Source organism: Littorina saxatilis, linkage group LG4, assembly GCF_037325665.1.
Source record: "Littorina saxatilis isolate snail1 linkage group LG4, US_GU_Lsax_2.0, whole genome shotgun sequence".
Taxonomy (NCBI): domain Eukaryota; kingdom Metazoa; phylum Mollusca; class Gastropoda; order Littorinimorpha; family Littorinidae; genus Littorina; species Littorina saxatilis.
In genome coordinates this window covers 59,659,765-59,682,264 of record NC_090248.1, presented here as the reverse complement: position 1 = coordinate 59,682,264, position 22,500 = coordinate 59,659,765, and the positions used below count along the sequence as shown (strand labels likewise).

The window sequence follows — 22,500 nt, the reverse complement described above, 5'->3', positions numbered from 1 at the left end:
ATCGACACTGAAAACCAGTCATCACCGATACAGAATATAGTGTGACTTTGCTAGCGGTAGACCGAGGCGTGTCACGCTCATCTCTGCGAAGCATGCGAACGCTGCACCTAAATAACCAATTTCGTTAAGGCGATGTGAGGCACTGAAAGCACCAACATTAAACTTGGAGAATACATGGAATAACTTAGTTTTCTTGGTATTTATTGAAGTGACTTATGAAAAGAAAAAATGAATATGTGAATACTACCGGACATAGACTGCCGTTGCTATGGAAACTTGCTTAAACAGCGCCATATTGGATTTCTAAGAAACGATTTCTTCATGTCTTCGTTATACGATTTTCTATGACAGAAAGACCATAGAGTTGAAAGTGAAATTTTGTGACAACAAAACTTACCTGAAATCGCTAACAGCTGTTTTACGTTTATATTGGACATACCCGAGGGTTAAATCGAGTATTGTTTCTGGCCTGTTATGTTGTTTACAAGAGCAACATGTTAAGATGTTCCATAAAAAAAGGTCGCAATTCATTAAAGAAAATAATTAAAAAACGTATTTTGAGTATAAATTGAACAGTGTTGGCTATATCAAACGAGGTGTTCAAATTACACGCAGTTGCTAAGTTCAGATTACCCGACTTCATACAGATGTAAGCCTTAATACGTAGTCCGCAATCTGCACGCGGAATCTTTGACACCAACAAAGTACGGAGATGGATTATGAATATTAATATGTGTGAGTTTAGATAGAGCGGACAGCGTCAGATAAACTCTATTTAAACGAGACAGATTAGCCGCGGGTGGAGGAGGAGGATGTTAGATACTTGAGGTAGGCCTAAAGGGATCAGTGTTGGCAGGTAGGGAAGAGAGGGTAGTAAAGCAGGATATCAACACTTAGGCCCGTAATTAGAAAGAGAGGGGAGAGAGGACTTGTGAAAGTCAAGGAGAATAGCCCAGCCGCAATGTCCATGTTGCCGGGGGGCTTGCACGTGTGATGCATCAGCGGGGGTCTATAAGAACGGGAGAGCAACACATTGTGGTCAGTCCTTACCAGCGCGGCGCAGCGGGCATATGCCAACTATTTCTTACTGCAATATGGACTTCGAATTTGGAGCGTGGGCAACAGATCTGCCTTTAACGGTGGTTAAAGTTCTCCAGGATGAGGAGTTGAACACCCTCAATGTGCTGAGAAATGCGACTGCCCAGGATTTGGAGGGCCTGGGTCTCAAGCGTGGCCACTACGTAGCGCTGAGAGTAGCAGTGGCGGCCCTGCAAAAGCGAAGCGGGGGAGGGCCACTATCCCAGCGGGTGACTGAGGAAAAAAGCGTGGAACCACTCCAGGGACTGTTAGGCGGCTTGTCACTGCAGCCAACAGGTGAGACCTCCTATCTTTCCATTCTGGATTTTGTGCCGGGGTCGATGGCGGCCGAGGAAGAGGTGACACTCGGGGGAGGTGTCATCCTAAAACTCAACCAGAGACCAAAACTTGACAAAGTCTCCCCCTGCCACTGGATTGTGGCAAACGCACGCATCATGGCGAAGTTGAGTGCTGAGAAGCCCGGGTTTGACTCGACCGCCTACCTCCGGTACACAGAGATGATAGGCGAGCTGGGGGCCAGATACTTGTGGCAGTCGGTGCTTCTGTACGACGACGAGTACAGAAGGCGCCAGTCGTCCAGCGGATTCAAGTGGGGAACCCCCAACCCCCACCTGTCCACGGTGATCCTGCGGGACCGGCTCCAGCATGGCGTCCAAGACAACAAGGGCGGCAAGGCTACGACGGCCAGCGGCGGTTCCCGGCGACCAGCGGGACCCAACGGGAAGGAAGTGTGCTTATTGTATACCAACAAAGGCGACTGTCCCTATGGGTCCCGCTGCAGATTCCTCCACGTCTGCGACACCTGCGGCATGGGCCACCCCGGCAAGGACCACAAAGTGACAGCTACCACCTCCCCAGCCTAGGACACAGCGCAACGAATTGCCGACAAAACGGTAGGCCCCACCTTCAACAGCCCGTTCCCTCAGCTAGATTCCAATAAGTGCGAATTTCTCGGAAATAGTGATTCCATTAATGCTAAATCTCAAATGTGGCACGAGGTGCTAGAAGGCGATCACGACAAAACTTTTTTATTAGATGGCATAAGAAACGGTTTCCGTGTAACAGAAGAGAGTAGGGCAGGCGTACTAGACGTAGAGCAAACAAACCATAGGTCATCGAACGAACACCATAAAGCTGTGGAAAAAGAGCTATTAGATCAGATAGAAAAAGGTTATTACATTGTAGCTAGTAGAAAACCAACTGTGGTAAGCGCTATCGCTGCGATTCCCAAGGATGATGGCAGCATCAGGTTGATCCATGACGCTAGCAAACCCACAGGTAGGGCAATGAACGACTATTCTATACCTGAGTCAGCTAAATTTCAAACCGTATCTGACGCGTGCGCCCTAGCGAAGACAGGGTATTGGTGTGCAAAAGTAGACTTGCAGTCCGCCTATCGGTCAGTATGCATCAGTCCGGACGATTATTGTATGACTGGGCTGAAATGGCATTTCACAGGTGAAAAGAAACCTACTTATCTCTTTGACAGTCGGCTGCCTTTTGGCAGCAACGTAGGGCCATCACACTTCCATCGCCTGTCGCAAGCTATTCGCAGATGCATGGCACGGAAAGGCATGCCAGGTGTGTTAGCGTATATTGATGATTTTCTTCTGGTAGCAGCTACCAGACAAGAGTGCAATGACATGTTACTGTCTTTAATTAGATTATTGAGGGAACTGGGTTTCAACATTAGCTGGAAGAAGGTGGTGGGGCCTACTCAACGTATCACGTTTCTCGGTGTCGACATCGACACGCGAAACAACACCCTGTCACTTGGAAGTGACAAGTTGCAGCAACTGCGGCAGCGACTCCTCCAGATCCGAGGAAAGAAGCGCGCGACAAAAACTCAGCTACAAAGCATAGCGGGGTCCCTTAATTGGGCCTGTCAGGCTGTCAGAGGAGGAAAATTCTTTCTGCGGCGGATACTGGACACGATTAAACCCCTTCAGCAGCAGCGACACAAAGCGAAACTATCTGGCGAATTTCATAAGGATGTACAATGGTGGCTTTCTTTTATGCATGTATTTAACGGCACAGTATATTATTTTCACAATGCAAAACAGCATGTTCATGTAGATGCATGTAATATTGCAGCGGGTGCCTTTTGGCAAGGTGACTGGCAGTACACCATCTTTGAAAAAGACATGCAGGCAGCAAAGGAGCTACATATTAACTATAAAGAAGTGTGCGCTGTGGTGCAAGCAGTGACACGATGGGCTCCGATGTGGTGCGGACAAGAAGTGATTATTCATACCGATAGTACTGTCGCAAAAGCTATCATTAATAAGGGCAGATCAACTAATAAGTATGTGAACAGTCTGCTCCGTAAAATGGCGTGGGAATGTGCAAAAGTGAACTGCAAAATCGCGGCGATACATGTGGCTGGTAGTGTAAACATCATGGCTGACACAATTTCCCGCCTCCATGAGCCCAGACGGCGCGAAGACTTAGTGCGTCTGTTGACATTCTGGCACCGGGGGAGACCCCCCGACATCAACCTGTGTGACCATATGTCTGACCAAGCCCTGTTGTTCCTTGTTTTTCAGACCAGCAGCCCCCATTAGGGGCGCAACTGACGGCAGAAGTGTTGGATTACAGAGCAAGTGCCTTTTCTGATAACACTAGGAAGACTTACCGCATCCACCTTACCTCGTATTTACGTTTCTGTGGGGAGATGGACATAATGCCAGTGCCTGTGAACGAGCAGACTGTTGCGCAATACGCAGCGTACCTAGCCCGAGGTTTGAAACCGTCCTCCATCAAGCAATACATCAACATTACTACGCATTCTTCATCTTGAAAGCGGCTTGCCGCACCCATTCAGGGACTCGTGGTACGTCCAGACAACACTTAAGGGCATCGAAAAATGCAAGGGGTGTGCCACTGATAAGCCAACCCCAATCACCCCTGAATTACTACACATAATAAAAAGCCAGCTGGACCTTGAGTGTAGGCAAGATATTGTGTTCTGGGCTGCGTGTTTGGTGCTTTTTTCGGAGTTCTCCGGAGATCGAACTTGTTTCAGGACAACGGGAACTTCGATCCTTGTAAGCAGCTCACAAGAGACCAGGTGGTTATTCTGGGTACGGGCATGTCAATAACGCTCCAATGGAGCAAAACGATTCAGCGTAAAGAGCGCTCTGTTGAAATTAAGCTCCCGGCAATGTCACTCCATCCCTTGTGTCCAGTGTCTGCCGTGACCGCTGTGTTACCTTTGTTGGGGCCGATGGACCCCAAGGCGCAGGTCTTCCCGATGAAAGGATCAGACTTTAATAAGAAACTGCGCTTGACTACCGCTGTTGCTGGGGGAAACTTCTCCAGCCACAGCTTTCGGCGGGGTGGTGCCGCGTGGGCGTTGAGTTGTGGTGTGCCGGGGGAAATTGTCAAGGTGATGGGGGATTGGAAAAGCAACGCGTACTTAGGCTACTTAGACCAGCTGCCACAAAAGATCATCTTACAGATCACATGTAGCCCAGGCAACTCCTTCATGTATAACATCACAACAATCCTAAACCTCCCACCTCTAACCTAGTATACTGTCTTTAGTTGGGCTGAATAACGAGTAGTACCTCTAATTTGGGACTTATCACTGCACAATGATATCTCTCATTGTCAGATGGTATTCTCTTGAATAAACTGCCCTCGTTATTTGCCCAAATCAATACATGACTTGGCTATGTGTGATGTATGTGCGCACGAGAGTGATTGCGTGTGTGTCAGGTGTATGTGAGTGTGTGCGCACGCAGGTGTGTGAGTATAACTGTAAGTAATAAGAGGGAGAGAAAGAGGAGTGTCATTTCTTTGGGATTATCGTGTGCTCTTGATTTGCGCCGGGGGCGGGGGGGGGGGGGGGGGGCGATAAGTGAGTAGTTTAAGTGTGAGTTTAGATAGAGCGGACAGCGTCAGATAAACTCTATTTAAACGAGACAGATTAGCCGCGGGTGGAGGAGGAGGATGTTAGATACTTGAGGTAGGCCTAAAGGGATCAGTGTTGGCAGGTAGGGAAGAGAGGGTAGTAAAGCAGGATATCAACACTTAGGCCCGTAATTAGAAAGAGAGGGGAGAGAGGACTTGTGAAAGTCAAGGAGAATAGCCCAGCCGCAATGTCCATGTTGCCGGGGGGCTTGCACGTGTGATGCATCAGCGGGGGTCTATAAGAACGGGAGAGCAACACATTGTGGTCAGTCCTTACCAGCGCGGCGCAGCGGGCATATGCCAACTATTTCTTACCCCCCATCCACCCCCGGCATCCACCGTTGTATTTTGTTAGCAATCCGTTGCATGATGTTTTTTATTTGAGGCAAATGCATGCCTGTTTGTGCCTTCACTTGAAGTGAGGTTGTGCATGAAGCGACTCGAACCTTGTTATGTAATCATTATTCACGGTGTTAAATCTTTGAGTGAGGGCTCCTTGTGTTTGTTGTTAGTGTAACCAAATGTTTGTTGTTTTTTGTTGTGGACTTATGGGACTTATCACTGCACAATGATATCTCTCATTGTCAGATGGTATTCTCTTGAATAAACTGCCCTCGTTATTTGCCCAAATCAATACATGACTTGGCTATGTGTGATGTATGTGCGCACGAGAGTGATTGCGTGTGTATCAGGTGTATGTGAGTGTGTGCGCGCGCAGGTGTGTGAGTATAACTGTAAGTAATAAGAGGGAGAGAAAGAGGGGTGTCATTTCTTTGGGATTATCGTGTGCTCTTGATTTGCGCCGGGGGGGGGGGGGGGGGGGGGGGGGGGGCGATAAGTGAGTAGTTTAATGATTCTTCAAATGTTAAATGTTTTGTTGTTGTACGTCTTTAAATAAAATAAAAAGGTAGTCATTCAGCTAAAATATTCTTAATATGCTCACCTGCCACACGTAATTTTGTCGTTGTGTCATTTTTCTTACGCAAAGACATTAGGCATAAGATTCATTGAAAATCACCAGTAACGTAAAAATACAGTGGCGTAAACAATTGTTTACACGAACCATTGAAATATTCGCGTTGTTCAATTTACCTTCCTGCTCAACCCCCCTCCCCCCTTACCCTATATATTTTTGGATTAAGGAATTGATAAGAAATATAAAATTAATGTTAGTGACAACATTAATAAATAAACTTTGTAATAAATGTTTAAGATTCTGAGCTGAAATGCAGTCCCATTGTCCGGGCTGGGTCAAAGATTACTTACTAACTTACTTACTGCCCATTATGCCGGAGAGTAAGTAGGGCAGCAACAAAGGACCTCCACCCCTGTCTGTTTTGGGCGAGGCTCTGGATGGTACCCCACGTTTGGTTCAGGATCTTCCGTTCTACCTCCACCGTTCGTCGCCAGGTGTTCTTGGGTCTTCCTCTCTTCCGCTTTCCCGCTGGTGTCCAGTGAAGAGCAGTCCTGCAGTCAGTCAAAGATTGCTTGACCAAAATGTCCTTCAGTTCATTTGAAAAAAGAAAGTCGTCACAGGACCGCCTAAACTTTTCACTAAAAGCCAGATATGATACCAACACAGCCATTAATTGAGAACAACAAAACTGTCTGGGTATTAATCTAATGTATCTGAAGGAATATGTATGTACTGTTGTACACACACACACACACACACACACACACACACACACACACACACACACACACACACACACACACACCCTCACACACACACACATACACACACACACGCACACACGCACATCCATACACACACATCCACATCCACACACACACACAGACATACAGACACACACACACTCACACACACACACACTCACAAACGCACTCACATTTTCCTCATAACTTCATTGTGTATCAATGACTTGCACTGAAGCAGGATTTTTCCATGACTGTGATGTGACAAAACACAGAAAGACAATCATTATGTGTCTCAATTTTTTCCTTGTCAGAAACGAGCGTGTGCTTTGAAAGAATTTCTGGTTATTGTCTGGAAGAAAAATTAAAATTAATTGTAAAGCATTATCCTTGTTATAAACACAACAGACCTTGTTCGTTTGGAGAGCACTTCTCACAGAAAAAAGTCACACCATCTCTTCCTCTCTGTCTGTCTGTCGTTGTCTCAGCATGAGGGCATGCATACTGGTAATGCTTGTTAAAGGCCCTGTCCCTGTAGTTGTCTCAGAATGAGGGCATACTGGTAATGCTTATTAAAGGCCCTGTCCCTCACGCGTACACAAATATGTTCACTGTCACATATGTGTCCTGGTCGTCACGTGGGATGAGAGTATCTTTCTACTTTGACACATACCAAACATCAACAATGTGGATGAATGCTGTTTAGACTCGATTTTTTTGTAGGGGGGGGGGGGTGGGGGTGGGAGAGGGGGGATAGTTAGTTAGTTAGTCGTTGCCTTTTAGGTCCAGCGGACCATATGAGCCAAATCAGGACCCCGAGAGGGTGGATGGGGCTGAATTTCTTCTGCAGATTGACATAAGAAATTGATCCAACAAAACAATATCCACACTATGCACAGAATAAAGCAGCGCTGTACATAGATGTTGGTATGTATGCGCCCATGCAAAAGAATGCCCATGTAAAGGAATGCCTATGTAAAAGAATGCCCATGTAAAATAATGCCCATGTAAAAGAATGCCCATGTAGATGAATTCCCATGTGAAAGAATGCCAATGTAAAAGAATTATCATGTAAAAGAATGCCCATGTAAAAGAATGCCCATGTAAAAGAATGCCCATGTAAAAGTCTGAGCGGATCTGAGGCGGTAGGAATTGAATGACCGTTTACGCGGAAGGACGATTCCTTTAACTTCCATTACTTTACTGAACTACGCCGCATCTCTGCAGCCACTCAGTCGACCCCCTAGGGCAAGTGAAGGTTCGGTCCTTCCCGTATAAACGATTAAGCTCACAATCTAAGATCTTGGCGGCTTTAAAGGGACTAATTCATTAAATAAGCCTACCATGCACTTGGATGAGTCAGAGTATTCGTTTTTACATTTAGTCAAGTTTTGACTAAATGTTTTAACATAGAGGGGTAATCGAGACGAGGGTCGTGGTGTATGTGTGTCTGTGTGTGTGTGTGTGTGTGTGTGTGTGTGTGTGTCTGTGCGTGTGTGTGTGTAGAGCGATTCAGAGTAAACTACTGGACCCGATCTTTATGACATTTTACATGAGAGTTCCTGGGTATGATATCCCCAGAGTTTTTTTCCATTTCTTGGATAAATGTCTTTGATGACGTCATATCCGGCTTTTTTTTAAAGTTGAGGCGGCACTGTCACACCCTCATTTTTCAATCAAATTGATTGAAATTTTGGCCAAGCAATCTTCGACGAAGGCCGGACTTTGGTATTGCATTTCAGCTTGGAGGCTTAAAAATTAATTGATAACTTTGGTCATTAAAAATCTGAAAATTGTAATTAGAATTATTTTGTTATAAAATGATCCAATATTACGTTCATCTTATTTTTCATCATTTTCTGATTTTATATTCGGATTAAAAATAAGATCTGAAAATAAAAAAATATATAAATTATGATTAAAATAAAATTTCCGAAATCGATTTAAAAACAATTTCATCTTATTCCTTGTCGGTTCCTGATTCCAAAAAAAAATATCGATATGATATGTTTGGATTCAAAACACGCTCAGAAAGTTAAAACGAAGAGAGGTACAGAAAGGCGTGCTATGCAGCACAGCGCAACCACTACCGCGCTAAACAGGCTCGTTAATTTCACTGCCTTTTGCACGAGCGGCGGACTACGGTCACTGTGAACAAATGCAGTGCGTTCAGTTTCATTCTGTGAGTTCCACTTACTTACCTACTTAGGCCCTTTGCTCCCAGCGGAGCATAGGCCATTGACGACATTTCTCCATCGCACCCTGTTCTGGGCTGTTCTCTCCGCTTTTGTCCAGCTGTTGCCTTGCCTCTTCAGTTCTGCCTCTGCGTCCCGCCTCCAGTTCCACAGCTTGACTAAATGTAGTAATTTCGCCTTACGCGACTTGTCTAAGTGGAGGGATCGACGGATCGACGGTCTTAAAAAAGCTTGGGCAAATTTCAGATCGTGAAACTTGATGCTTTTACTGAAAGGATTGTGGCCTTAAAAGATTATTCGGGTGTTTGCACAATTTTAAGCTCTCCAGAAAGAAAAAAAAACAGGTCACAAGTACTGCGTAAGGCCCACCTGCAACCATGTCTGTCATACGTTTAGCTTTGGGTCAATTATTGTTCAACTGTTTGTATTTATCAATAATGGATGAGCATCATATTTGCTTTGGACAAACAATGAGTAAGTCTTTTCAGTGTTTGTTCGTTATTATATTTATTGGTGTTTTTTTGGATTTGTTATAATTATTATTTTTATTGTTGTAATCAATAGTATTGTTATCCTGTTTAGGTATTGGTGCTATTTCTATTCTGTATTTGTTTGTGTGTTGTTATTATTTCAAGCGAAGTTTGCTGTGCAACGGTGTAAGTCATTAATTGTGTTTTCGTTTATTCATCCATTGATCCAACCAACCTTCTTCTTCTTCGTTCATGGGCTTAGAATCCCACGTACACTCGTGTTTTTGCACGAGTGGAATTTTACGTGTATGACCGTTTTTACCTCGCCATTTAGGCAGCCATACGCCGCTTTCGGAGGAAGCATGCTGGGTATTTTCGTGTTTATGTAACCCACCGAACTCTGACATGGATTACAGGATCTTTTTCCGTGCGCACTTGGTCTTGTGCTTGCGTGTACACACGAAGGGGGATAAGCCACTAGCAGGTCTGCACAAAAGTTGACCTGGGAGATCGGAAAAATCTCCACACTTAACCCACCAGGCGGCCGCGGCCGGGATTCGAACCCTCGACCTTCCGATTAAGAGGCTTACGTCTTACCACCCCGCCACAGCGCCCGTCTAGATCCAACCAACCAAGCAATCAGACAATCATTCATTCATTCTTACTTTTGATCGTTCATTAATCCATTCATTTATCTTATCAACAATCAATCAATCGAACAATCAATCATGCGGTCGTTGATTTTTATTCAATTTAAATTGTATTAACGTACTTACCCATTAATGTATAACTATTCATTCATCTGTTTACTCACGTACATATTTCTTTATTGACAGGTGTATTCATTCCTCTTTCTGTTTATATATGTGTGTATGTATGTATGTATGTATGTATGTATGTATGTATGTATGTATGTATGTATGTATGTATGTATCCGGAGTGATACAGCAGCAGTCGAGTGTGCAAGAAAACTCTCTGTCACACGACTAGCTCGTATACGTAATAGCGGGTAATGTCACACGCATTCCTTCTTTGCCACTACTAAAGCAAACGTGTGCAAGATGTAGAGGTTACACGCCGAGTCTCAGTGATTATTAAAAATAATGGTCGAAGTTAGCGGATCATGAAAAATGCGAGCTTTAGCGAGCTTTTTCATGACCGCGAACTGAGACCATTATTTTTTATAATTACTGAGACGAGGTGTGTAACCTCTTTATTCCTCCTTTCTTCAGTTATTCAAAGAAAAGAGGAGGTTTTTTGCGAAAGTTTGATCGAATCCTATTCACTCAACCAGTCAACCTGCGCAGGCGATCGATTAATGCGCGGTTGTATAGTTCCGTGCAAATCATTCCATTCTGTTAACACTTCTTGTCAGTTTTCCTATTTTGGACTAAAATCAAGTACACAGATATGCTGTTATTCTGCTGTGGCGGCAAAGGCAGATATTGTGTGTTCTGTATATGTTTTGGTATCGCTTAGGATAATGTTCTTTCGTCAAATGGGACTAGCAGACGAACTTTTGCACCCGTGTTCCAACGTTAAAAACTGTATGAAGTTCAGTTTTCTGGGGAAAATAGTGTATGAAACCGCTTTATGTTGTTTAAATTGATGAGATGTGTGCATTTGGTTGCGTGTGATCTGTTTATTAAATGAAATATTGTTGAAAACTGACCGTCGGATTGCAGTCTGTTGTCGAAGAAACTGAGTGAAAAGAAGGGGAACTACTCTTGTCGCTAGACAAAGTATGAGTTACTTGCCTTGGGAAATTGCTTGTGATGAACGTCTGATCTAGATTCAGAAAACAACCGAACTCATGGATTTTATATGAAGATTCATGTGTTCAGGCCTGTAGTTGTTAATTTAAATGCGGTATGTTTGTATTGTTTGCTCCAGAGATGTATACTTCGTACATTAGAGCGTTCGGAACTTTTCAGTCGCAAAAAGTAGTACCGAAACAGAACAGCTTCTCAACCCATTGCACTATCGAGGATTCAGGCTGTTGCTGGGTCGTTATTTGTTTGGTTGCTGGGTCATTATCGAAAAATAACTACCCCTACAAGTTTACAGAGGTAAAGAAGCAGAGGGGGGAATAATGTATGTTACACGCTTTGATGCCGAAATCAATTATTTTGATTATGCATTTATTTCTGAAATTTTTTACCTTTACATACATTCAGTCACTACCTTAAACACTTATGTTTTCAGTATTCATTTCAAGTGATCACGAACGTAGAAAAATGGGTATTAAAGCGTTGTTACATTTTGTTGTGCATTCTGAATAGTGTGCCAACAGGCCTTGGTCAGTCAATCACGTTTTATCTGTGTACTAAGTGTTTGACGGCGGGGATATAGCTCAGTTGGTAGTGCGCTGGATTTGTATTCAGTTGGCCGCTGTCAGCGTGAGTTCGATCCCAGGTTCGGCGGACATTTATTTCACAGAGTCAACTTTGTGTGCAGACTCTCATCGGTGTCCGAACCCCCCCCCCCCCCCCCCCCCGAGTACACTACATTGGGTGTGCACGTTAAAGATCCCACGATTGACAAAAGGGTCTTTCCTGGCAAAATTGCTTCTAAAGGCAAAGTTAATAATTGTCTACCTATACCCGTGTGGTTTGGAATAATAGACCGTGAAAGGTAAATATGCGCCGAGATGGCTGCAATCTACTGGCCTTATATAAAATTCCATCTCACACGGCATCATTGCAGAGCGCCTAGAACTGTACCCACGGAATATGCGCGATATAAGCCTCATAAAAAATTATTGATTGATTGATTGAAAAGAATAACACCAACCCCGTTCTCCTGTATATAACTGAAACCCACATTTTCTTCTTCATTTAATTTCTGTTTTCAAAAGCTTCGTCAACTTTCCACTTACACGACACGGTCCCTTTACCAAGCTTCAACGAAGAACCCTGAATACGAAAGGTCAAAACAAAACAATAGGTACTACTTTCACTATCGTCGTCTGCAACGAAAACCGAAAATGGTGAAACGCTTTGCTACGTACACAGGGAACGAAATTGCAAAGAAAAGATCGAACCTTACACCTGCAACTAGGAAAAGTTGCATAGACAGTTCCGTGCGGATCTTACTACGTATCAACGTACATCCGATGCTCAGAACCTACAGATGGATACCGCTTTGGCGATTGAGGCTTCGTCTTCAGCTCAGTCTAACACGCACGCAGACAGTCAGGCAGGTCTAATCTGCACCAGCGGTGATGGAAGGTTTGGATTTAGAAACACTCGAATGTTACTTCGACAAGATAAACGAACCGAAAGACGAAAGTGTGCCCCAAATTCGGAAAATATTCTTTCAAAACTGCACTGTAAACAACATCAACATCACTGTGAGAAAAAGAACAATCCAAACACAACCAGTTCTCCTGTGGAACATTTCGGGTGGACTTTCCCACGACCTGACCTACAAAAATTATCCGTGTTCGTTCGCGCTTTGCATTCAATCTGTGTTAGTGCGCGCGTGTGTTTGTGTGTTTAGCTTTCGTTGGTTTGTGCTGTTTGGTTCAAAAACATTTGGGTTTTTTTCATTGAAAGATTCAGAAACGTTGGTTGATACTTTGTTAGATGCATTCAACCAGAAAAAGACACGAAACGAATTGGATCTATCTTTTGCGCGCATGCGTGTGTACGGTATGTGTGAAAAGGCAATTGTGTTGTCAGTCTGGTTCTGTGCCTGTTATTTCGTCCCCAAAAACTCATTTATATCTTTCTATGCCTATGCTGTGAGACATAATCGCCATTACGAGCTAGTCGTGTGACAGAGAGTTTTCTTGCACACTCGACTGCTGCTGTTTCACTCCGGCTAAAGCCGTCGTGAAACATCTACAGTCTCGTGTGCAAGAAAACTCTCTGTCACACGACTAGCTCGTAATAGCGGGTAATATTGCTATTTCATATGTTACGTGGATTTCCATTGGTCAATTGGGCAAAATTGAGCTCAGTGCAAAAGTGATATCGACGACATTTCCGTCGATATCAGTTTTGATATCGACGACCTCTTTATTGCTTCCCCACTTCAAAAACAAAAACACCTACATTTAAAAACAAACAAAAATATATGAAAATGTAATTATCCCAGAATTTAGTTGAGCAAGTGACTAAAGACTTTTTGAAAGAAAAGACATTTTGAAATACTGAAAAGTACAAGAAAAGCGTGAACAAAAAGAAATAATAATCAGAGGGAGGGATATGGAACAGCCAAAACTGAGACAAATACTTTTGTAATTTCTTTACAGTAAATACAAAATGTCCAGAGAATTAGCAATATATCTAACATTGACTGACTGTGTGATGATATCTTCTGCTATTGGTCTGTTTCGACAGTGATATCAAAATCTCGACCTCCGGTCTCGATCTTGATATCACTGTCTCAACAGACCATAGCAGACGATATCATCACACAGTCCGTCAATATTGGGTAATGTATGTATGTATGCATGTATGTATGTATGTATGTATGTATGTATGTATGTATGTATGTATGTATGTATGTATGTATGTATGTATGTATGTATGTATGTATGTATGTATGTATGTATGTATGTATGTATGTATGTATGTATGTATGTATGTATGTATACATGTATGTATGTATGTATGTATGGATGTATGTATGGATGGATGGATGGATGGATGGATGGATGGATGGATGTATGTATGTATGTATTGATTGATTGATTGATTGATCGATGTATCAAATGATTGATTGATTGATTGATTGGTTGATTGATTGATTGATTGATTGATTCATTGATTGATTTATTGATTGATTCATTGATTGATTCATTCATTCATTCATTCATTTTATTTCTTCATTTATGTATATATATTGTTTACATTTATTTATAATAATAATAATAATAATAATAAATAACTTTTCTATAGCGCGAGTCCCATCAATTGGCTCCAGGCGCTTTACAAATTCATTATAGAATAAACTAGCACAAATCAACAAGCATACAAAGCATACATTTAACTGAGACATAACACCAAGAACCAAGCACAAACAAAATTTATTTTCGGGGTTTCAGTCAACATTGCACCAAACAAGAGGTACAATCAGAGTAGCAGGCACCCAGGGTTTGGAAGACCGCCTCCAAGCCACGCCGCCAACGGGAACACAGGCGGGGATTACAACAGTATCAACTGCATCCACACTGAGGAGGGAGACAGGCAACCATGGTGGCAGGTCGACCTCGGCAGGAAGTTCGTTGTGTCCAATATTTCCATCTGGACAAGGACAGGCTGTAGGTTTGATCGTCGTCATCATCATCATCATCATCATCATCATCATCATCATCATCATCATCATCATCATCATCATCATCATCAATATGTAACTCATATTCCCAGAACATTGTTATCGATCGTCCCGCCATGTTGGTAGACTTTAAAACACTATTGTGACTAGCATTGCCACGGCGTTAACGTCTTGCCTGCCCAAGCTTGCCACCAAGAACCTTCCCAAAAAAACAGTAACTGTAAAGAAATCTGTCTAGAAAGCTTGAATTAAGTCCAATCACCACCAAATATTGTGTACTAATTTAAAAATGGATGCCCAGTTCAGTCGTGCTATTTATAAGTTTGTCACGCGATTTGTTGTAGCGAAGGGGGGTAAGAAAGGGGGATAAGTTGTGTTTTTTAAAGTTTTTTTGTGTGTTTTCTTTTAACAGAAAGTATAATAAATAATGTTACAACCAAACAAGGTGTAAAACCTATGAATTAGCTGAAATATTGTTAACATTGTACACAGAAATAAGGAGACAGTACACAGAGAAAAACAAGCAAATCACGCATTCACTCACAGCATCCTGACTCAAATGAAACAAAACTGTGACACTCACCAAATGATGTCCAGGTAATCCACATTGAATATAAGTCACATTTTCACAACAAAGTACCAACTGTACACCTACGAACATTTCCAAAAGGATTAGGAGGCTAGCCATTGTTATCAGTGCTGCCACGCCCCCTTGCACCTACACGATTCCGAGATGTGCGTCTAGCAGTACCACCCCTGCCACGTGTAGTTTGCCGACTCGTACTAGCAACAACAGGACTGTTTCTTCCTCACTATCACTGCTATTATCGCTTTCTTGAGGCGAAAACGACACGTCGGAGTCATGATCTACAGGATCCTCAAGATCCAACATCCGGAGAATATCCTTCCGTGACAAGGCTCGCCTTCGATTCATTTTTTTTTTGTTCGAAAAAAACACGCAAATCTGCACTAATTTGATCAGGGCGGAAGAGAAAGTCACGTGTATCAAGGGAAACAACTCAATGTATTGCAAGCTTCAAAAACTGGGAAGCAATCACGAGTCGTGTACCTTGTCCGACTGTTACTGAAAAATTCACCTCCCGTTCATGGGCGTGTCAGCGCTGCTACTGATTTATTCACCTCCCGTCGCAAAAGATTTCGTGGAATTTTAGGTTGACGGTTTTCATTTTGAATAATCCCAGCAAAGCTGAAGGTATTCCACGAACGTTTTTTCTGACTTCGGCTAACACATGATAAAGAAGGATTCTTTTTGACATAATTGGGGCAAGAGTTGGGGATCGAAGTTCACCAACAACTGGGAACATACCGTCAACTACCTTGTAAATGCCCACCCCCTTATGCACGAATTTTGCCCCAAAGTAGGGGGTGGGCGTTCACAAGGTGCTGTGCCCTGTACATGATCATTCAGTTCCTTGCTGGAACTACTGGTATTGGGTCTCTTGGTATGAACAACAAGTCGCGTAAGGCGAAATTACAACACTTAGTCAAGCTGTCGAACTAACAGAATGAAACTGAACTCACTGCATTTTTACAGCAAGAGCGTTTACTCGTAGCATCGTCAGTCCACCGCTCGATGCAAAGGCAGTGAAATTGACAAGAAGAGCGGGGTAGTAGTTGCGCTGAGAAGGATAGCACGCTTTGCTTTATCTCTATTCTTTTTAACTTTCTGAGCGTGTTGTTAATCCAAACATATCACATCTATATGTTTTTGGAATCAGGAACCCACAAGGAATAAGATGAAATTGTTTTAAAATCGATTTCGACATTTTTTTTTTAATAATAATTTTTACATTTTTAATTTTCAGAGCTTTTTTTTAATCCGAATATAACATATTTATATGTTTTTGGAATCAGAAAATTATGAAAAATAAGATGAACGTAAATTTGGATTGTTTTAAACACAAATTATTTTTTTTACAATTTTCAGATTTTTAATGACCAAAGTCATTAATTAATGTTTAAGCCACCAAGCTGAAGTGCAATACCGAAAGCCGGATATGACGTCATCAAAAGTATTTATCGAACAAATGAAAAAAACTTCCAGGGATATCATTCCCAGGAACTCTCATGTCAAATTTCATAAAGATCGGTTCAGTAGTTTGGTCTGAATCGCTCTACACACACACACGCACAGACAGACAGACAGACAGACACGCACACATACAATCAATCAATCAATCAATCAATGACGCTTATATCGCGCATATTCCGTGGGTACAGTTCTAGGCGCTCTGCAGTGATGCCGTGTGACATGAAATTTTATACGGCCAGTAGATTGCAGCCATTTCGGCGCATATTTACCTTTCACGGCCTATTATTCCAAGTCACACGGGTATAGGTAGACAATTATTAACTGTGCCTAAGCAATTTTTGCCAGGAAAGACCCTTTTGTCAATCGTGGGATCTTTTTTTTTATTTTTTTATTATTCTCTTTTGGTGAAGTTTTTTTTAATTTGTATTACATACATATAATTCTGTACATTACAGGACATCACTTAACCAAAAGGACAGATCCATATAACCGAAAAACACTTGGACAATTACCACATACATGGGGTGGGAGGATGGGTGGGGGGGGGGGGGGATGTTCAGAGCTTGGTGGTCGCAGTATCAGAAGGTTTTGAGAAAAAAAATATATAAGAGGGCCTAGGGTTACATCAAAACATGCATATACAGGCGCCAATCCTTGTAAAATTTATCTACTGTATTATTTACAACTGCGTTATACTTTTCACAAATAAATCTTTGCTTAAAATTTCTACTAAACGTCTGAAAATGAGGGGTCTTTTTGTTCATTTTGGAAATATATACATGGTGTTTGGCACAGATTACTAACACATCAAAAGCTTTATCGGTGACAACATTGTTCGCAACTCCAAGAAGAACCAGTTCTTTAGACAGTTTTAAATTGTCACAATGGGTGCAGTTCGCCTTTAGCCAATTTACAAATTCTATCCAAAAAGTCTGCACTTTATCACACTCCCAAAACATATGTAAAAGGGTTTCTTCATTTCTACCACAAAATGTACACAATGACGTATCCACAATTTTTCGCCAAAATAGAAATCGTTCTGTGGGCAAAATTCTGTACAATAGTCGGTACTGGAACCATCTCAGACAAGTGTCTTTTGTTGTTTTAAAAACATGTTGAAAAATAGCCTTCTTATCTAACAAACAGTCTAAGGATTCAGACCATTTTTGGATACATTTTGGGACCGTAACATGTTCAATCAGCTTTTTGTAAATAAGTTGTGTCTTACCTTTACAAATACATTTCCACACATTGGGCTCTGTCATAATAAAATGTTTATCAAATTCTAAGCCGATTTTTCTCTGATATTTTTTAACAGCCTGGATTACACCTTGGTACAATACAAAATCTCCTCGCACATTTGGATATTTAATTTTAAATGCATTATAGGATAAGTATCCATTTTGTCCCAAAATATGACCAATCTGAGCAATTCCATTGTCGATCCAGTTTTGAATGTACACTGTCTTTTTATCTCTGCGAATATTAACATTATAATGTAAACATTCTGATACACAATCGTTAAAGGTTGTAGGGTCACATTTTCCGTGTAGTTTCTTATAATGTTTAAAAACATCGGTCCAAAACGGGTTTTCTATTCTCTGCATCAAAACATTTGCAAATTCCTCTCCTTTCGTATTAACTGTTATAACAGATGGACATGCTTTAGCCAATAATCTTGATATTAATCCAGTAAGACCAACAACTCTTTTTAACCAAACAATTTTTAGAGATGACAGAAAACTTTTCACGTCAACCATCTTTAATCCTCCATCTTCATAGGATTGGGTGACCGTAGTTCTTTTAATTTTATCTCTTTTTCCATCCCAAAGAAATTTGAAAAAAATATTATTTAACTCCATCATAAACTGTTCGTCTGGATCAGGTAAATTCGTAAACAAATGTGTCAATTTGGAAATAGCCAAGGTTTTTAGGACTGTTATTTTACCAAAAGGTGTCAGGTTCCTTCTGGTCCATGAATTCAGAAGTTTTTGAATTTCCTTTAACTTATTTTTATAGTTGAGAAAAACAACCTCGGATACATTTACTGAAAAAATAACACCAAGTGCTTTAAAGTTATCCGGGTTCCAGGTAAAATTCATATCAGGCAAAAATCTTCTTTTGCAAAACTTTAAAGGTCCTAACCAAACTACATTTGTTTTATCATAATTCATTCTCAGACCTGATAGTGATGCAAAATGTTGTAACACTTTTATACTTTCGCAAAATGATTGCTCTGTACCATCAAGAAATAGACTGGTATCATCGGCGAATTGTGACAATAAAATATTTTCGCCAAGAATATTCATACCACAAATCTTTTTGTTCTGGCGTACCATAAGAGACAATATTTCGGCACAAATCAAGAATAAATAAGGTGACAGCGGATCCCCTTGCCGGGTGCCTCGACCTACGTTAAACCATGCTGAATACCGACCATTAACTGAAACACAGGACTTAATTTTGCAATAAAAAGTAAAAATCCATCGTTTCATGTCATTTCCAAAGTTGAATTTGCTCAAAGATTTTTCAATAAATGACCAGGCAACACTGTCGAAAGCCTTTTCAAAGTCGACCATCAAAAGTAGGCCAGGTATATTATGTTTATTTGAGTAGAACAGGGTATCATATATTAATCTGACGTTTTCACCAATATATCTTCCCTTCAAGAAGCCTTTTTGATCATCATGAATCAAATTTGGCAAAACACGTTTAAACCGTTTTGCAATGCACGTTGATGCAACCTTATAAACCGTATTTAGCAGAGTAATTGGTCTCCAATTTTTCAAAAGTGTTTTATTTTTTCCCTCCTTTGGAATACATACTATAACGCCCTGTCTCTGAGTCACTGACATTTCTCCTTTCTCAAATCCACAATTTATAGACCGTAACATAAACTTTCCTAAGTCGGAATAGAAAAACTTGAAGAATTCCGCAGTGTACCCATCTGATCCTGGGCTTTTGTCGTTGTTTAATTTTTTAACAGCTTTGAGTAGCTCACATTGAGTAAGTCTACCTTCTAATTGTTTACTCTCATCATCTGTTAATACAGGATGAGCAAGGTTTTCATCAATCTCTTGATTTACCAGTTCGGCTTCTCTTGAAGTATATAACTCCTCGTAAAAAGTCTGTGCTTCTTTAACAATCAAGGCATTATCATGAATAACTTCACCATCTTCTTTCTGCAAAAAACACATGGACTTCTGGACAAACTGTCTTTTCTCCAAATTACAAAAATATTTTGTATTTTTTTCCCCTTCTCCAATCCACTTAGCACGGGATCTAATTATCATACCATCCACTTTTTTCTGTCTTATTTGACTTAACTCCTGTCGTGTTTGCTCTAAAAGTTGTATATTATACTCTGTCAAATTGCTTTCCAAAGTGTATATTTGAGAAAGAAGATCTTTTTCTTTTCTGTTATTTTCCTTTTTTTTATATGAGGAATATGAAATGCAGTTACCTCTTATTTCCATCAATAACATCTCAAAAAACAACTGATCATCAATCAATAACTGTAAATCATCATCGTCAATCACATCAATATTATCCACATTATAAACAGGTAAAGCATATTGTATCTTTACATCAACAATAACCTTCTTCACTATATTTACAAATTCCATATCTGTCAACAGTGAATTATTAAACTTCCAGAAGGGTCTATCACGTTTAACAACATCAGTTCTAAAACTTACACCAACAATTGAGTGATCAGAATAATAACCTGGTGTAATATCAGCTTTCACAATCTCAAAACCTAACTGCTCTGACACAAGAAAATAATCAAGTCTGCTTCGCTGCGAACTATGGAACCGCCTCCATGTATACTGTCTCACATTAGCATGTAAGGATCTATATATGTCAATGAGATCATACTGCTCCATAAAATCGACAACTTTTCTCCTACTATTGACTTTATAAGATTTGGCCGGGTAGTTTGTATCAACATTGGGGTTTATAACAACATTCCAATCTCCTCCGATAATAATTAACTCATTATCCATCTGCACAATTGTCTCAAACAGTTTATCAAAAAAGGCAGGACAATCAGCATTACTTGGGCCATAAACATTTGCAAGGGTCAGACGTTTTTTCAAAAATTCAATATCAATCAAAACATACCTTCCATCATCATCTTTGACAATATTATGAATCTTATAATCAAAATTATTTTTAAACAATACAGCAACACCTCTACTTGCAGAATCATTACCAGCAACAATACATTCATAGCCCCACTGTGACCTAATCAAATTTTCTTGGTGGCTTTTCCAGTGAGTTTCTTGTAGTAAGAAAACATTTCCATTCTGCTGTCTTAAAAAATCAAACACATCTTTCTTTTTCTTGAAGTCTCCAAGTCCATTTACATTAAAGGAACAAATTTTTAACTCTTCATGGACTACCATTGTGATCAAACACAAAAACCATTATACTTTTTCATCCAAATAACTATATTGATCAAGCGCAAGAAGTGTATTGTAGGCCTTCCTTTTGAAAGAAGGGGGCATGTGGTACAGCAAAAACAGGGTCTCACAAGCAAACAGGGAGGAAACATGGCAAAAGCATCAACTTGGGTGTCACAGTGTAGCTCCTGTAGGCATGCATTGTACAAAAAGAAGTCCTGACCACATTCAACACAAATACACGCATTACTTGAGTGGAGCATCAAGTAAAAACATCCGCATGGCTCGTATTGTGCTATCAACACTAACAGTGACTTCAACCAAATACATGCATGAAAGCAGCCATTTCTCACAACTCGAGCAGAAAAGCACAGCAACAGGTCGAGGTGGTAAAAGCGACAACACCAGGACCAGGAGTTTAAAAAAATTGTAAACATTGGGAGACAGCACACAAAAAACAGTAGTGACATACAACCAAACTCTGGACGATACGTCAGCGAACAAACAGAACCATTAATATTCGACACAGGCATGATAATAGACACAGCATAGAAACGCGACCACCAGCTCAACACACTAACAGGGGCACGAAGGGGGGGCAAACAACACAACACGAATGACACGAATACCAAGCAACAGAAAGAACAAGCACAAACGGAACAAAAGTTACAACATAAACTGAAAACAAAACACATACTATTCTTGTGGGTTTTTCGCTTGGAACCACGTGTCCTTTAACGTGCACACCCAATGTAGTGTACACGGGGGGGAGTTCGGACACCGAAGAGAGTCTGCACACAAATTTGACTCTGAAATAAATTTCCGCCGAACCTGGGATCGAACTCACGCTGACAGCAGCCAACTGAATACAAATCCAGCGCGCTACCAACTGAGCTATATCCCCGCCCCCCCCCCCCCCACACACACACACACACACACACACACACACACACACACACACACACACACACACACACACACACACACACACACATACACCACGACCCTCGTCTCGATTCCCCCTCTACGTTAAAACATTTAGTCAAAACTTGACTAAATGTAAAAATGAATCAAACGAGCATTGATCTTAAACGGTCGATATAGCCGTCCCGTGGCTGTCGTGACACGGGGGTGGGACATGGATACCGTCTCTGGGTCTGCACAAACAGTTGATCTGTGACCTACCCGGGCCGGATTCCTATCCGCGACCTTAAGTCAGGGGGGGGGGGGGGGGTGTAGGTGTAGCTGGGCACTGTAGTCTGAGGATTATTTAGGGAAAATAAAAGTATTGAGGCCAGATTTGAATGCTCCTAAAGAATGTTGTTGACGGAGGGGGAGGTAGTGAGTTCCAATTGGTGGGCGCTTGAAAGGAGAAAGAGCGTTGGCCTGCAGTTTTGAGTTTTGTGTGAGGTATGTTGAGT

At 41.4% G+C, this 22,500-nt stretch overlaps 1 protein-coding gene across 1 annotated transcript in view; it reads left to right on the top strand.

Annotated features, from left to right (window-relative positions):
* Positions 1-22,500, top strand: part of LOC138965663 (uncharacterized) — a 34,413-nt gene that overhangs the window by 594 nt on the left and 11,319 nt on the right. Inside the window, exon 2 of the mRNA XM_070337838.1 lies at positions 14,391-14,606. Coding sequence (XP_070193939.1) covers positions 14,391-14,606 — 216 coding nt within the window. The remainder of the gene's footprint in view (positions 1-14,390; positions 14,607-22,500) is intronic.